This window comes from Heliangelus exortis, chromosome 12 (genome assembly GCF_036169615.1).
Source record: "Heliangelus exortis chromosome 12, bHelExo1.hap1, whole genome shotgun sequence".
NCBI classification, from domain to species: domain Eukaryota; kingdom Metazoa; phylum Chordata; class Aves; order Apodiformes; family Trochilidae; genus Heliangelus; species Heliangelus exortis.
The window spans coordinates 13,838,167-13,856,271 of NC_092433.1; the positions used below are offsets into that span (position 1 = coordinate 13,838,167).

Genomic DNA, 18,105 nt, shown 5'->3' on the forward strand with positions numbered 1-18,105 from the left:
TTCTATTTCAAGACTTTGCCCCCTGCAAGCACAGCAGTGTTTTAGCCATCTCATTGTTTCTTATCTGCTCCCTCTGTTGTTCCTCACTGCTGCAGCTGAAATCACTGCTGGTGAATAACCACACCCGTGTCTCCTAAGAGTATTATTCCATACCCAAAAATAATTGTTTGGGTCGGATGAGACACAGTCCCCAGGCTGTGATTCCCTGACCACATAATGGTTAGTCTGTCTTGGTGCTGCCTACCTGCAGCAAAATCTGGGTGGATAAAAGGCATTTATTTTTGTTATGCTCACAATGCACAGAAGGCTGCTGGTGTTTCAAGTAAAGGAAATCGCTTGATATATTTCAATAGCTTGTTTCCTTTTCAAAACATTAAGGAAGAAAAAGAGGAAAATCTTGCTTTCCTTCCTGTTTCAAAGGCCCTGATTAAAGATATTTTCTAAGGATCTTTTGGTGGTTAGAGTAAGGGAATTTCCTCTTTCAAAGTAGTTGTTCAAAGAAATTGTTCTCTTTAACTTAAATATTGATAGAATGCTTCAGTGAAAAATTCTCATATTGTATCTCTCTTGTAATGTTATTTTATAGAATAAAAGTAAAGATGTGAGCTTTTATTCCAGACACGCTCATTTTTTTTATTGATGTAGTTTGCTTACACCTTAAATGAGCATATTTTTGTGAATTTATCTGAAGAACTTTTTCCTGCCCTCCATTTGGCTGCATTGGGCTGGGACCCTAAGGCAGCCCAGACTTTCTGGCTGCATTACAGTGGCAGACACTTTCTTGTTTTGGATAGAGCAGTTGGAGAGATCACCAGCCCCTCATCTTTGCTTTGTTGTGCTGGTCACTCTTCCCTTACAATCACTCAGTTTTCAAAGAGAAAATTACGACCCACAGAGACACTCATCACCGTCCTCATTTCTTCATTTGCCTTGGTGTTAATAGAAGGCCTGGTCCTATATGGGGACCCCACTCTGCACTGGACTGTACAGAGCAACCATGTTAGCCTCTCCCCATAATGGTGACGTGTCCAACGACCTTCAGCTAGATGTTGGGGTGGCACTGATGTGTGGTGAGCTGGTTTTTAATTTTCCTTACATTTTTTCTGTGAAGTTCTTGTATTCTTACTGTGCCCTTCCAGGGGTAAGGGAACAATTTAAATGTCAGAAGGACTTTCTGTGGAAGTGAAAGCAATTTTTACTTGAGATTTCGTCAGGGATTTGAATTACTTACTAATTTGATGGAACATAAATAATTGTGCCCTTCACAGTGTCACCAGCTTAGTAACAATGACAGAGAAATGAACACATAAAAATCAATACAGGCTCAGTCGCTACTTGGAGTTCACTTTGCTTCCTCATCTCTAGGCATAATTTTGTAGAATCTTAATGCCACATTAAGCTTAATTTTACATGAGCAACCATACGAAGTTTTTTAGCTGGAAGGAAAACCAGTGATCTACCAAACCACCTGACAATGCTTGGATCAATGATAACAGTTTTGAGTTCGCATCTTCCTCCCCAGCGCTGCATTTCCATCACCTCAGCACTCCCTAGTTCCTGCACCCCCCCCACTTCGCAGAGCATTGTCAAGGCAGAGGAACACCAAAGAGGCTCTTTTCAGAGCTGTCAGATGCCTGTTGCTGACTTGAAAATTGCTTTAAGTTTTACGCTCAGCCAAGGATTCGTCACACCCCCCGCCAGCGAGGTGCCTGCTATTCTCACTCCTGCTTCCCCCACCGCAGAGCGTGCGGCTGCCACGGAGCCTGTGGGGACTGACAGCCAGGAGCCTGCAGCCAGCTCTGGGGAAGAGATGGAGCCACGGGCAGGCCTGATAGGAATTTTGTGATGCTGATTTGCCAGTCTTTCAGCTCTGACCGCTGGGGGGTCTTTTTTAGCTCCTCTTCAAATGCTCTTCTCAACACAAAAGGTGATGAGGAAGGTCTCCAGTGATGCTGGTGCTGCTGGTGGGACGATGCATGTTCTTAGTTGCAGTTGGATCGTTAGGTAAAGTCATAAATTACACCACATGGGGGCCAGTCAAGGTGCTGCAAATAAGACTTCTCTGCCTCTATTTTGCTGTTGATGTGCTTGGCTGGGAGCCCTGCCCTGAGCCCCTCTCTGTTCCTTGTCCTTCCTCGTGATGCTGAGGAGCACAGGGCAGGATGGAATTGCTCTTGTGGAAGGACTGAGGAGGCTTCTGTGGCCTTAGAGAGAATGATTGTGCCCTTGTGGGAATAGGGGAGCGTGAAATATCAGGTTATGTCTTATGCAGTTGATTTGCATTAAAATGGCTACTAAAGCTTTTGTCTGCCACATGCTTCAGCAAGATCTCAGAGGAGCACCCAGCAGTATGGAGCTATCGCACTAGAACATTGCTTTTTCCCCACCTCTGCTGTCTTTGACTTGCCCTTTTTAGTAGTGCTTTTAATACTGTTATGTATGTAAGCCTCTTAGAGATGCCTTTTTCTTGTTTTAACCAGCTGCCTGAAAGGCACTGAAAAGAGTCTCCTTCCCCAGTGCCAGTGCAGCCCAGTGCTGGAGGCTGGGCATCATTTGCCCTCTCCCAGCCTGGGCAGGGGTGCTCTGCACAGTCCTTTTTTACCATGTAGGCAAATGGTTGTCAAAGGGAGCGGCAGCCCACAATACCCCCAGCTCCTGAAAAATCCTTCAGAGTGATGGAAACCATGTTTTGTCACTGTGTCCTGTTCTCCATGGCTGTCACCAAGAATCTACATGGCTCAGCAGAAAATTATTAGCAGCACACAAATTACCACAGTAGAAAAGCCTCTATTAATGTCACAAAAAATGAGGCTCTTATTCCCTTCCTTGTCAAAAGTGAGTACTGAAAATCAAAGTGGAACCAGATCAAAAGCTTAGGTACAAAGTGAGTCAATGGCATCTGTTGCTTGTTTGTGAATGTGGGGTGGGGTGAGGGGAAGTGAGGAACCTTTGTTTGCTTAAAAGGGCATTTGGAAAAAAATCTGGTTTTTTTCTTCAGCGTTTGTATTAAAATGCCATAACTTAAGCTCAGCAGAGGAGCAGAGTCTGATCTTGCGTCTCCCTTAAGAGATGTTCAGGCCACTTGGTGGTGACCACTGAAGTTTCTGGGGCTACTTGGGAGAACATATCAAAATACAGCAGAAATAGAATTGCTTTAATAATGAAAAAGGATCAATAATAAATGTTGCACATCTCCCTGGTTGTGCTAGGCAAAAAGGTAGTGAATAACCTGTTAAAATAAATCAGCACTAAAAAGGAAACAATCCAGACAGTGTTAGTTACCCTGTGGATCTATCACACCAGAAGGCATAATAACAAGAAAACACCATTAGCAGCATGACAGGTTTTTTCTTTGTTTTTAACTTTAACCATAACACCACCTGACAAGCTGTTTGTTTTCTTCACCAAATATCCAGGGGTTGTAGAGAAAAAAGGCGGGGGAGAGGGGTGAGGGTGAGATGTGATACCATGGGACCTCATCTTTTAAAGTAAAACTTTGAAGAAAGCAGCAGCCCAATTTGGAACAAGCAAGGCCATCAAAGGGAGGGCAGCACCACGTGGTAAACCGAGAAGGAAATGTGGAAAAGCATTTCTTTTTCCTCGGGGATGATCTGGATTTATTTTGTTTTCTGATCTGTTCTTCTGTTCACAGTCAGAGTAGCCATGTGAAAGGGGCCAGGACACAATTGCTGTGGAGCAAAAGGGAGGAGGAGAGAAGGGGAAATGAAGATCAGAGCAGAGGTGATAAGTTCACACCTTTATGTAGGGCAGCTCTGTGCATAGCTGCAGGGGTCTTGTATCATTTAAAAGAATGAATGATGGAAGTGTTGGAAATCTCTGGTCCTTCACCTGTCTGCTCTGCTGAAAGCAATGCTGGTCACGGCTGAGTAAAGACCAGAGAGTTGACATAGTATGAATATATTGCACAGAAGACCTAATTCGAACTAACAGGAAGAAGATTGCAGTTGTTAAATGCCAATAATTAAGGTTGATGCTGAATGGAAACAAAGCACCTGCAGGGGGAAGGAGCTGGGTGCTTTGCTGGTGGGTTTTCAGGATGTCTTCTGAAAGCAGAGGGGTGGTGAAGTCTGAGAACCTGTGGTGTGGCTCTGGCTCTGCTGGTGCAGACCTGAACAGCCCACGCTCCTCTGGCTGCTTCTGCCTCACTTTGCCCTGCTTCTGACAGGCTCCTGGTTGCTCCAGGGATCCTCTCCTCCTCTGAACTCCTTGTCAGAAATTCTCTTTCCTCCTGTCACTGGTGTCCATTCTTAGTTTCTGTGTCCCTTCAGCCTTGTCTCCACACATACCTTTGCCTCGGGTTAGGTTATCAAAAACCTGGAGACATCTCATCCCCATCTGGAAAGGCAACAGCCACTGCCAAGCCGTGCATCAGCAGTGCTTAAGCATTAAAGGTTCAGAATTTTAAGACCTCTCCTCCCCAGCTAAACCTTTTCCTCCTAAGCAGTTTTAAGAGAGGAAATAAGAAAAATTAAGCCTTAGACCAGCACCTGGCATATGGAAATCTTCAATTTTTTTTTAATTTTTTTTTTCTTTCCTCTTGGTTTTTTGTTTGGTTTTTTTTTTGTTTGTTTTTGTGTTTTTTTGGTTTTTGTTGGGTTTTTTTTGTACTACTCTCTGGTTTTCTTAGATTAAATTAGCCTGCAGGACTGTGTTATTATCTCATTCCCTTCCTTCATGCCACGCTGTGCTTTCTCTGTCCTTACAGTTCCTTGCATTGTTCAGCAGAGGATCTGTTTTTTAAAAAAACACACAAAAAAGGAGAGAAAAATAATTGCAGAATAAATGGCAAAAATTACCCCAAGTACAGAGACTGTCAGAAACTGCTCTTCATGCTGGAATTACACAACAAGCACTCATCTGCTGATCTGTTCAGTTAAAGAATTATATAATATTTGTAATCTCATCTTCAAAATCATGACTATGAGTCTTGTCCTTGGCCCTGGTGTGCAGCTTCCTTTATCTGGGGAGTTCTGGCTCAGTGGGAGTGGGGCACAGTGTCCTTTTGGTTATTTTTGTGTGTTTGTTTTTTAGATGTTTGAATGCAGAAGCTTTAAAAGTACTTGGCTCATTATGAAAATGAAATTGGCAGTAACATTGTTTAACAAATTTGGGAGATTTTCAAAGCTCTTCATATTGGTATGGCAGATTTCAGTTATTCAAAGTATAGCTGGGTAACATTCCACCTATCAGGCATTGCACATACGTTAATTTTGGAAATAGGCTCATTTTAAGATACTGTTTTCAATGCAGCCAAATTCCTGTTTTCTTACAGAAAAGCACGATCAAAGTCCCAAAGCATTCCATGAGATATAAATGGACTTGGCATATAGTTGTTTTCTTGTGATCTCTAATCCAAGTTCCTGCTAGATTTAAAAGGGGTTTTGATCACAGATAGTTGTTTGCTGCTTACCTGCATATCTCAAGAAGCCTCTTATTCTGCAATGATTTGGTTAAAATTCAGGTCTGTCTTTATGCAGTGTTTTACAGAATGTATTTTTAGCAAGTTAGTCCTTAAACTCAAGATGTTCAACTGGTGGTTCATGCAACATAGTATTTATTGGCATCAGAAATTGCAGCAGCTGGTGGAGAACCACTACTGGTAACTGGTTAAAGATCTGGTTTCTTTCCTCTGCTTGGAAAGCTATTGTGAATAGTTCTGTATTAGCTCACATCCAGTGGTGATGCCTTGACAAATGAAGAGTGTAAGCAGGTCAGATTTTTAAAGCATGCCTGCAATTGCTCTGCCTGTGGGCTGGATTGTAAAAAAAAGTCCCTTGGCCCCATGCAGAACTGAGGGGAAATGTCCCAGCCAAACCAGGACATTTCCACATTGCTGTTGTGGGAGAAAGACCAAGAGGTAGACTTGAATATTGTATCAGAAGGTCCAATATGTTACCAGCTGGCTCTGTTAATTGTTTGTTATTTGGGTTTTTTTTTTTTGTGAGTGTAAGACTTAAACTACAATGTTGTCCTTTTATGCTGTGGAACACTCAGGAGTTTAAATGTCACATTCATTGTCTTAATTGTCAACAATTAATCTGTCGCACTTGCTAGTTTTTTGTTTGGAAATATTAGAGTGAACACTTTTTTTATGAGCTTTGGTGCTATAAACAAAGTATTGCTGTTTGTTGACTATCAACAGCAGTGACTGCAGCATTAGTGGGGTAACTCAGTGGGTGGGTTGGATGCTGCTTCTTTTCTGCACTGTGGTGCCCGTGGCAGCACATTTGTTGTTGCTTTCCCAGAGGAATTCTCTCTGATTCTAGGACCTTTGTTAGGGTCGTAATCTCTGGCCCTTCAATTTCCTGGTTGTTAATTTTTCCTCTCGGGTGCCCATCTGTGATCAGTGCTGAGATGGGAATAGGACAAGGAGCAGTAGAAGATACCACTTCAGTGCAGGGCTCTGATTGATGTCCAAGGACAAGTAGATGGCTCATGGTTTTCCAGCATTGATTGCAGTGGTTCACAGGTATTTGCAGGGGAACGTGTTTTCTTTGGTGTGGTTTATTGCTTTTGTCCACCAGTTATTTCCTGTTCCCTGTCAGCAAATGCTGTCTTGTAGATCCTGGTGTTCCCAACTTTGCTTTCTCCCTCCTAGAAACTTCTCTCACTCCTCAGTGTTTTCCCAGCCTTCAGGGCACATTTCCTGCCCATCCCAAGCATTGAAAATGGGAAATAGGAGCTGGTCATACAAGACAGTGAAGAAGGGTTACATATTATTAACCAATATATATGTTATTCTTTCCCATTTAGTAGAAATTGTATACATATACACGTGTATGTACATAAAATATTTTTTCTATGTTCTTTGAATGCTGTGGCTTGCAAATTATTCTCCTTACATTTTTACCAAAAACAATAACAGATTTAAGATTGAAATTTTAGAAGTGACATGACTTCAAAATCCTGTTTTCAAAAATGTCTCAGGCTCATAGGAGCATATCTGCATGGCATTTACTGTTTTGATATGCTCTTGAAGGATATGGTAGGTAGACTTCTGAATTTCTAAGTCCCCTTTTTATAAGCTTCACATGAAGAAGATCTGTGTGTGACTCTGGTTTCTAAAACTCTGCACCATGCATCTAGATGGAAGTGATACAAATGAATGATCTGTTTTCAAAAGTATTAGGTTATTAAGGCATAATCAATTGATTACCATCTATTTTAGTAGTCATTTTAATCCAATTATATGATTTTTTAATTTTAATCTTTGGAATTAATTAATGAAAACTTACAGCATTGCTTGTAGCCATGAAAAATTAGATCAAGTACACCCTGCCCTACTTATACTCTGTATTAGCAAAGCTACTTTTTCCTCAAGAAATACTCTTTTTCACAGCTGACTCTGACTTTCCAAATGCTTAGAAAAAAACCCCTCCCTAATTGATAACCAAAATTTAATCATAGTCGGATACTTCCAGTTTGCATTCAAATAAGGTATTTCTCTGTCTAAATAAGCTTCCCTTGGTTGATTATTCATATTGTAGTTCAAAATGTTTAAAAATGAAAGACAGAGTTGGATGAAATGTAGACTACTTAATACAGTGTGTATTTAATATAAAAGTCATGCATTATTCATTTTTGCAATTTGAATAACTTTGAATTTAGCATCCCTGTTCTTCATCTTTTCCTTTGATGAACAATTAATTATTAAAATATAATATTGTCAGCATATGGCACAAAAATCCTTGAAAGTGCAAAATGAGCTTCATTCTCCTGCCATCCTTTGATAAAGGGATACTCCATATTCTCACTTCCTCACAGAATGTTTATCCAGCATCATAAGTGATTCCATCATTCTAAATAAAAGGTTATAAAAGTTAAAAATAGTTAAACTGTTAATTTTAACTGAAACATTTTTTCTTAAATACAAGAGGAAAGCTCTTTTTCCCATTTACTTCAACTACAGTCATTGGCTGTTAATGCAGAGAAGGTGTTTGCATGTTCAAATACTCTTTCAGACTCATAGCATTCCAGTATGTGCTCAGCTGCCATGTAGAGGCAGCTTCTTCAATAGAGAACCCATGTCATCCTGCTGTGAAGATCTGTGTGTGCTGCATTTGGAAATCAAATCCTGTGTCTGAATTTGCAGGTTTTCTAACCAATTTTTAATATATGAAAATAAGCAAATCAAATTAAATACAACCTTTTACTGTGATGATGGCTTCTTCCTTAGTCTCTCTTTGAACTTTGGCCAATAATATGCTTTACTATTTATTACCAAAGCACACTTTTTTCCCACAGGTGTGCTATGAGGAGGAAAAAAAGTGTTTTATTATTTATTTGTTTCCTATTTGGAGATGCAGGACTGGTTGATATCTGCTTGGATTAGAAGGAAAGATTAGAAGGAAAGAAATTGTTAATGAAGAGATTGCAGTATTCAGTTATAATGAATACTTTGACTTCAATAGAATTGCTTATATTTTGGAATGCTAAAGGCTATGGAAACATTGCATACCTGTTGCTATTTTGCAGAAGAATAGAAAATGTCTGAATACATCATGAATTTGCACCATGGAACAGCATTGGAGGAAAAAAATCCCCCTGGTTATCAGTCTGCTGCTCAGAGGCACAGGCAACTCTTGATTTGATCAAGACTGTGGGATGCTGTGGATGTGCATTCTGCAGACTTAACCATTTTTCTTTTCTATCTGACTTGGGAAGATGTGTGTGTCAATCACCAGCCTACCTCCTTCTCTGCTCTGCTGCAGGGCAGCTGGCTTGCTTACCAGCTCTGGTGAGACAGAGAGAGAAGTGTTCCTGGTAACCAAATGTGGACTCGTTTGAGGCATGAAGAATATAGAAAGTGAGGAATAGAGATGTATGGGAGAGCCTTGTGTGTCAGCATGCCCTGAGGCAGTGTACACCTTTGCACAGGCTGAGAGAGAGCTCTGGCCTGTGAGTCAACATAAATTGCAGAGGATAAATGCTCAGGGATGGCAGGGAGATTGTCTTGCCTGCAGCTGTTCCCTTCTTTCATTTATTTATTTTTCTTCCCAGTGTTAAATATTACCAACTTGTCAGTGTTACTTGAAGCTAAATGCTTTCAGTGCTGAAGTTTGCATTCCAGGCTGCCCAAGGAGCTTCTCAGAGGAAAGAGTTTGTCTCCACACTGTTGGGCTCTGGGCAGGAGTTTCTTGGGCTGTGGAGAAGAGGCAGTGGGTTTGACTCTAAACATCCTTCTGGTGCTGTGCTGACTGCATTGAGCAGCAGCCCCAGCAATTCCTGTGTGGCCAGGTGCAGGCAGCCCAAATGAGCACTGGCTCTGGATGCTGCTTTGAGAACCCTGTTGAGCTTCAGAGGTGTCCAGCAGCCCTACAGCCCTGCTCCTTGGCTCCCTGGCACCTCCCAGAGAAGTTTGGCTGAGCAACATGAGGCTCTGCCTTCTCCGTCTCAGCAACCCACGAGGGATTGACCTCACTCCTGCATCCCTTTCCCCACTGGAGGAGATGGGACAGATGCACTACCCAATGTTCTTTGGTAAGGGCCTGGTTGTGTCCCCACTGGGTCATGGTGACCCCTCACTGCCATTTTCTGAATACTGAAACCATTGACTATGGTGTTAGTTCTATGCTAACAACCCAGTGGGTAACAAAGGCATTTCCCATCTGCACACATTCGAAATAGGAGTGTGTGTTCAGTATAGGATTGACTATCATTTTGGCTGCTCTTTTAATAATGAACACATCAATTCTTACAGAGCCTTCCTGATAGGGCGATTTCCTCTTTCATTATATATATAAATATCTATATATATATGAATGATAAAATATGTTGTTGCCATTACACCTTGTTAGGCTGCCTATCAATGTCATGTCTGTTTTAAAGACATGTTAAAAAAAAGTGTAATTCTGCTTGTCAATCTTCCCTGCAGAGAAGGAGACCTTTCTGGATCCCTTTGTGCTGAGGGACCTCCTGCCAACATCGCTGGGGAGTTACTACCGCTACACAGGGTCCCTGACTACTCCTCCGTGTAGCGAGATCGTGGAGTGGATCGTTTTTCGGAAGCCCGTTCCCATTTCTTACCATCAGGTGTGTTTATTTTATTAGTGAACTCCATCTCTCGATTTGGCCTTCTCTAAGACAGTGTTTTCAAAACCCGCTCTTTGAATTTTGAGAACAAGAATGTTTCTGTTGACAAAAAAGGAAGTGTCTGGGATATTTTTTTTTTTTCTCTCTTAAGTAATATTGTTTCTGAACGAAAGCCATCAGTCTTCAGAAGACAGTACAACATGAAACCCAGTTTCCTTTCAGTGATTTATTTGGTATTGTTTTTTGTTAAGATTAAATTAAGCTATGGTGTAAATATTTACATGGAGTTCCTTTTTAGTCTCTTTAATTGAAACTTTATTTTCAAAGTAGAGTGAGTGATCTCAGTTCTGCTCAGATTTAGTAATTTGAACTAATTATGTTAGAAAAGACATCTTTCCATTAATTCCCCATGCTTAACTGTTTTTATAACATAGCGAAGCTGCCATTATGTGCTCAGAGAGCTGGTGCACAAATCTTTAAAATTAGCACATAGCAGCTTTTAATGCAAATAGACACAGTGTCTGGGATTTGTTTGGAAAAGAGTGCTCCCGATAAAGTAAGAGTCAGATGTTTACCAGCTAAGTGTATTTTGACATTGTAAGACTGTTGTCTTTAGAAAGCCATCCTGCTGAAGCTAGTCTTTCCTTTTAGTCATCTGGTGTAAACCACTGAAAACAAACGTAAAAAGCAGGAATTCTGTAAGGCACAAGTGAATAGTTCACTGGGTGATCCTGACTGAGAGATGGTGGTTGTCAGAGGTTTCAAAAGGATGGAAAGCAATCGCCATGTCCCTGCTCCAGGCTTTTTTTGTGTGTTTTCTAGATCCCTTTGCTTCTCCAGTTGACTCATCTTTTTTTGAAGCACTATGTTCAAAACCAATCAGAGAGCTTCAACTGGGGCCCTCCTGAAGCCAAGGGACACAGCAGGATTTTTTCCCAGAAACATGAGGTTGTTGGCCATGTTCAGTTCCAGGTCACCAGGAACCCTTTGCTGGAAGCTTTCTCCCAAACACTCTCTAGCAGTGCTGAGCCTGAGGGACTCTCTGCACATGGTCTCTGTTGAATTGGACACTTTGTTTTTTTCAGGCTATTTCTCTGATTGTTGAGATCATTTTGAATTCTGTCCTTGCCTGCAGGATCCTTGCAGTCCCTTGTAGCTTTTCACTGCATCAATAAGTTTACTGTTTATTATTTGGTGGCTGCAAGGCCTGGCCCACGCTCAGTTTTATACATGTGCATCAGGTGGGTCACGACTTCCTTTTTCCTTTCTCTTTTTTAACAAATGCAAATAAACTGGTAAGTACCAATTATGGCCATCATTATAATGGTATAAAGGTACTTTATCTTGGCAAAGCTTCTCTCCTATGCTGTACAGTAGTAACTGTGCCAAGTTAAGCCTTTAAAATTTGGCGTTGTGCTGCTTTATGCATGCATGTGCGCTTGAAGGGCTGGGAATTCTGTGCTGTAGACAGACTTTCATTGATAGTAAAACACATGTGGAATAAGTAATAGTATTCTTCTCCTTGGCAGCTCTAGATGGATGTATTTTAAGAGCCTGCCACCCTGCTATTGCTATGATTATTATTTGTTCCTCTAACAGAAACAGTGCACCATAATCCATTGCCATAGTTTAACCTTCTTTATGACACACCCCGTGAAGCAGTCTGTAATCCCAGAGGAGGAAAGTGATATTGTTTAAAGCTTTGTTGCTGTTCCAATTAAATCCTTGCTTTTGTGCAAAATACCTTGCTGTAAAGAGGGCAGTACTGAAGTGGTCTATTTGTGGAGGCTTCTCTGTTTTATTCTCAGTGCTCCATCATCATCATCTTTCCTGATAATTAGACAACAAAACAGGACAAGCCGTGTCACCCTGCAGATGCATTGTAAAGCTAAGTGCATTCAATGACCCAAAGCATGGCATTATCTCTCATAATGCATATCTCAGAGTACCTCATTGTGCTTATAACAGTTTCAGTATTTTTAATTGCTGTCTGTATATCCAGCCCTTAGAAAACTGTGCACATCAGGCTTTAATGGTTTGTAATTACATGACTCGGAATTTTAGATCAGGTTTCTCTGTATCTACAATAGTCTTATAGCAGCTTTTCATTTCTTCTTCTGAACAGTAGCTCTTGTACTCCTTGAAAAGCATGAATGCAACTCCTTGACTGAAGCTTTTATTTTTTTTCCCTGGCAGCTATAGATAAATTAATTTCTCATTTGTGGTAGATAATATTTTTATAATAAAAATGAAGTTGAAGTGACTTATATATACTTCAACACATTAAAAGGAGAAGGTTAAAAATCATATTTGAATTGGCAGTTGTTAAAATGCAATTATACTTCCCCAAGGTAACATGGCAGAAGAAAATATTTTAAAAGTTCTCTCTGAAAGTTTAAAAATTCAATTAATGTCATGGAAGTATAAGCCTAGAGACTTGACTTCAGAGAAGCAGTTGCTACCCAGGTTCTTGAGCTTTTATAAAGTAACCTTAAGCCCTACTTGCTGGCTTCATCAAAACTGCTTCCATTGAATGAAGTGCAAAAGAGTTTGGGGCTTTAGATTATTGGTTTGAAGCAAAATTAAATGATGGTGGTGAGTGCCTCTTGGTTTAGTGAAGGTTTCTTAACTTCTCTGTTACACTTCATTTGATTATTTTTATCAGTAATATCAAATGGGGGTTCAGTGGTAATTTTTGCCAGTTGCAAGTTTCAGGACACTCACACATTTCTCCAAAGCTTTTAGAAGTATATTCACTTAATGAAAAGGGTGTAGCTTTCAAATTGACCTATCATTAAGGTTTGAATGCAATTCAAGTCCCTTTTTAGAGTCTTGGGCCAGATTCTGCACTCCCAAAAACCCTGCTATCAATATATGTAATTGATGTTGATGTAAACAACATCAGGACTGAATCCTTCTCTGCTCTGTCTTGCTCAGTTTTTCCAGCAGTGACATAACTAACTCCAGCTCTTGACCTGAATGCTAACAGGCTATTTGTAAATGCAATACTAACCTTGATAGCTGTGAGAAAAACGTTAGCTGATAATATTTTCACCTTAGTTTGCTAGAAATTTCTAAGAAATGCTAAGATATAAAATAACAGAAAAGTTTTCCAATTACAGTTCTTTCTTACTAGTCAATACACTTTATTAAAAATAGCTCAGATCCAAATCCAACAGAGCAACAGAGCAAGATTATTCCCAGTGGACTATATCCTAACTGAGCCTAAATACATTTCCTCTATGGGGGCTTTTTTCTCACTCTGTATTAAAGGGAACAGGGGTTGGTAGGAATGTCAGGGCACTTGGAGCTGGAAGTCCTCTGACTGCTCCATTTGCTACTGACTGGCTACTGGGCAAGCCAGAGGATGGGTTTGGGTGCCCATCATGTCAAGGGGTGACAACTTCAGTGATCTTCCTGCTCAAGTGCTGCAAGAGCTGTCTGTGAAGCTTAGCCTGGAAGCTAAACTTCTTAAGGTATTCAGAGATAAGGCTGCCCTGTGCTGGGGGAGGCTTTTGGGGTGGAATGACCTGGAAGCCCTTTTTGAAGCGATACTGTGGAACGGAACAGTGCCAGGAGTGAGGAGAGTTTGGCATGGCTGTGTCACATTAAATCCTTCCAGACAAGGGGTCTAAGGGCAAATATTTCCTTGCCCAGGACAGATGTCCACAGGTTGCTAGAAAGCCTTCTTCCTTGTTGGGCAGGATAAGCTCTGTGCTGAGATAAGCCTGTTGGCAGGGATTCCAGTGGGCAGCGTTACTTCCCATGCTGTTTATCACTCTTGATATCAGCATTTTGCTTCCTGCCATTTTACCTTACCCAGATTTCACCACATTGTTTTTCTAATTAATGTCCTTTCTCTCCTCTGCCATTATGGCTGCCATCAGCTGGAGGCATTCTACTCCATATTCACCACTGAACAGCAAGACCATGTTAAGTCCGTGGAGTACCTGAGGAATAACTTCCGACCACAGCAAAGCCTGAACAACAGGAAGGTGTCTAAGTCGGCTGTGAAGGATGCTTGGAGCCAAGATATGACAGACATCTTGGAAAATCCACTTGGCACAGAGGCTTCCAAAGGTAGATTACCCTTAGAAATTTTGCACTTGACTAAAAGGATCTCTTTTTTTTTGCCTACTTTGTCATCAAAGGATAGCTGTGAGCTTTAAAAGAAGTAAGACAGTATACGCAGGCATTACTTGTTGGTATGTGTCAGTAGATTAACTAATCCTGGATGTGCTTGCAATTACCTGTGAAATTTTCTGTCTCAAGATGCCATGGCAATAAAGCCCCAGAATACGTGAGTCTCAGACTGGTGATGTCCCTGGATTTGCTGGCTGGCTGTAAGGCCTTAGGGGTGCCTGACAAAGGGAAACATGAAGGGACAAGGTCAGAGGTAAAATTTCAGCCCCATTAGCACTGACTCATTAGAGGTTTGATTGGGAATAGGGTATCCAGATGTGGTTAAAGGTTCCATTTTTACAGTAATAAGACTTTCTGAAGAACCATCGACCTTATAATTTGACATTTGCCTCATTCTGTTGGTGATGGGAAAGAAAAACCTCTTTCTTATAGGCAGATTATTTTCTGATGTCTTGTTGAAGTGTTTCATGTGCCTTTTTGTAGAGCAGCTGATGCTTGCTTCTGTCAGACACTGGATAATGAGCTAATGAGCTGGATGAAGGGGGTGGGAGGGAAGTTGCAGTCATTGAGTTGGCAAAGAAAGGCCTGGCTAGAGGAGCACATAAAAATTCTGAGAGGAATGTGTACTGGATAAAATAAGACCAGAAATAAATATCATTTACTACCTTTATTTGCCTTTATTTTATTGAATGGTGTTATTTATAGGTAGGAGGACTGACTGACATGTACTTCTGAGTATTCAGTCGTGAGAAGTGCTTGGTGCTTCACCAGTTCTGGGTAAAGCAAAAGAAGAAGAGGGGGTGTGCCAGTGTGTGCCAGAAGAAAACAGCTAAGCAGATTTACAGTCTTTCCTATTGTACCTGGCATTTTCACCTGGCCAGGCATAGAGAACATAGTTTTTAAAGGAAGTGAATCATGAAAACAGCTGCGTTCAGCAACAGCACCCTCCCAGGAGAGTGCTGGAAGAGTATTTCTCAGAGCTCATTATTCTGTGAGTGGGCTTATTTGGATATATGTAATATGCACGTACACAAACCACATGTACATTAAAGGCAGCCTTGGGACAGAGAATTTACATCAGAAGTGAGAAGGAGATCTTGGGAATGAAGAAGCTCTGCTATGCTCTGATGCTCTGGCCTGCAGTTTTCAGTCAGTGTTTTAACAGCAACATGTGTCAATATTTATTTCTTCAGTTATATCCTGTGTACATATTACCCAGAACAGTGATGAAAGTTAATAGGTTACATTATGTTAAAAGTGACAAAACTGACTAGTTTTTATTTTGAGTGCAGCCAAGGTACCTCTGGTACATGTGGTATGATATTCAAGAAGATTTTATGCTTTGGCCATCTGCCTGCATATTCCTTCACTTTCTGGGTGTTTTTTTAAGATTATAAAAATGCTTTAGGTGACTTTCACCCCTGTGGTAAAAAGCTGAAACCCACAATTTTGACAATATTGCGAGTGCTAAAGTCTGTAGTTAATGAGCTGATCTTGAAGTTGGAGGTGTTGGTACCAAAGGAGCATTTGAATGGCTGGAAAGGTTCCCATTGACCTTTGTCTTCGAGAACTCTTTAAGGCCCAGTTTCAGCCACACACATGTGGATCAGTTAACATGTTGTGAGCTTTTCTACAGGACCAAGGGAGCTGCACAAATACCAGTTCACATTTAGATATCTTGGTGCCTGGATTCTTACATGCTTGGGGATTGGTTTGCTGAGCAGGTTCTCTCTGGGTCCCCTCCCATCATGTGTAGGTACCATAACCCTCAGGAGGGTGACGTGCATTCCCCCATCCCCTGTGGTCTGAAAACAGTCAATGTGCCATCTAATGGGCAGGGATGATGCCAGTCTTTTATTATTATTTTTTTTTTCCCCTTGGGGTTTTTGGCATAGGAAGCTAATGGCAGGGCAGACAGTCTTTTTGTAGCAGCTACATCGACTTGTCATTTTTTGGGTTGTGTGAACACCAGGGGATACTGAAAATAGGTGCATTTTTATCGTGAACTTAAAAATAAATAGATTGCTGCAATGTTGCTAACACAAAATGGATTGTAGTGTATCCTCCAAAGGTTACAGGGATGAGTTATAGCTGTTCCAGAGATACAGCAGCGTGGATGTTTCTGGCCCCTTCTCTGACAAAGGTGAACAGTGATGATGTGCTTGGTCCACTGCACATTCTGAACTACAGACATATAAATAAAATAAGTTGCAGTCATAATACTTGAAAGCAAAACCTATTGTTTATTCAGCTAGTAAATACAGTACCTCTTTATACAGTGTCATTCATGCAAAAGTACTGAGAAGCCAAGTGCACGAAGTGCTTCTCAGCCAGACAGTCTAGCATACTAATGTAAGAGCATAGGGTCAGCATAACAAATGTATTTTATGCAGATTCTTCTGCACACCTCATGGTTGCATCTCAATACTTTCCACGTTGCATTAAGCAATGTGACCAATGGCTGTCACATGTTGGCTCTGTCTACCCTCCTTGTGCTTAGATTTGTGTTTTGTAGAAAAAGGCAAGGTCAGAAAAATGTGTCTGACTTGCTGCAAGGTGTTATGGTTTGTGATGGTCTTCAGCTCTGGAGGGAAAGTTTGGATTTGTTTGTCGGTGTGACTTTTTGCAATTTGTGTCCTCTGTCACACTCTATTAAGTCTGTGGGCAGTGCTGCTAATCTAGAAAACACTGGAGCATTCGTTACGTAAGCCTTTCTTATTTTGGAGGGAAATGTGGCCAGAGCAATTTGCATAATGTTCAGAATAATTTTCAGAATCCCCTGGTGAATAGGGAATATCAGATCAGCACAAAGCAGTGCAGCTCTGCAGTTGCCCATTGACAAACATGCTATCCTAAACAGTTTGGCACCACACAGGAGTGTCTTTTCTCCCAGCTATCAAAGCTATCTCAGGTCACAGAACCAGTAGTGTAACCTGAAGATACACGAGAGGAAAACTATTTCTCACTTTACGCCAAGTCCTCTGAGTATTTCCTTAGCAAAGCCCCGTAAGTGATGACATTTGGTAAATAAAATGTCTTCTGGGAAAGGCTATTCCAGGTCAACCAAAACTGTCAGTGCATTTGGACCCAGTTTGCTAGACAATATGAATGTTACCAGCCTTTTGTTTTGCAGTTACTCTTCTCTCCTTCATCTTTCAATTTTAAAAAGGCAATGAAAGGTGGAGTGGTGTTTTCAGTCATCAGAATACAAGATAGTGAAAATATTTTAGCTAATTTGAAATTGTGTAGAAGGCTAATTTTTCACCTGGGAGTTTCTTTTTGTGTTACTATTTAGCAAGAGGAGTTTTCTTCGGTTCCGTTATCTTTTTCCTTCCTCCTGTTGGCAGAAGCTGATGTGAAACAGTTCTCCTGAGGACTGTTTGTGTGCCTAGAATAAAAGCACATGCTGAGACCTTTGCTGAATCAGAACCCATGAGCTGAGCTTAATTCTGACCTTGGAGTTGTTTCAAGAAGCCATACAGATCCTCTTTAAATATCTTATTTCTCAATGTGTCAGGATAAATAGTGCTCAGCTATGTAATTGTAGCAACTGGTAAATTGATAATAAACCATCACACATTTTTGAAAAAGAAATTTTCAGAGGAAGTTTAAGGTGAAACTTTCAGAGATTCAAGATCTGATATGCAGTGGATCATACTGTTAAATCATGCAGATCATCAGGCCTGTAAAATTTCACAAGAGGGCTCACTGGTGTTACTGCACTGATCTGTATGAAGTTTTGCAAAGTTAGAGGTTCTCTGTGCAGACATATTAAACTGGGAATGTATTTGTAAAATATTCATGAGTATCAGTGACAGTGTTTGATTTTTTGCCCGTGAGCATCTCTGTTAAAATTGCCTCCTTTCTTCTCTGGCCTGTCCTCTGTGACTCAGGACTGTGCTCCTCTGT

The 18,105-nt window shown here is 40.9% G+C and overlaps 1 protein-coding gene across 1 annotated transcript in view; it reads left to right on the forward strand.

Annotated features, from left to right (window-relative positions):
• Positions 1–18,105, forward strand: part of PTPRG (protein tyrosine phosphatase receptor type G) — a 385,824-nt gene that overhangs the window by 280,876 nt on the left and 86,843 nt on the right. Inside the window, exons 7-8 of the mRNA XM_071756171.1 lie at positions 9,896–10,053; positions 13,941–14,133. Coding sequence (XP_071612272.1) covers positions 9,896–10,053; positions 13,941–14,133 — 351 coding nt within the window. The remainder of the gene's footprint in view (positions 1–9,895; positions 10,054–13,940; positions 14,134–18,105) is intronic.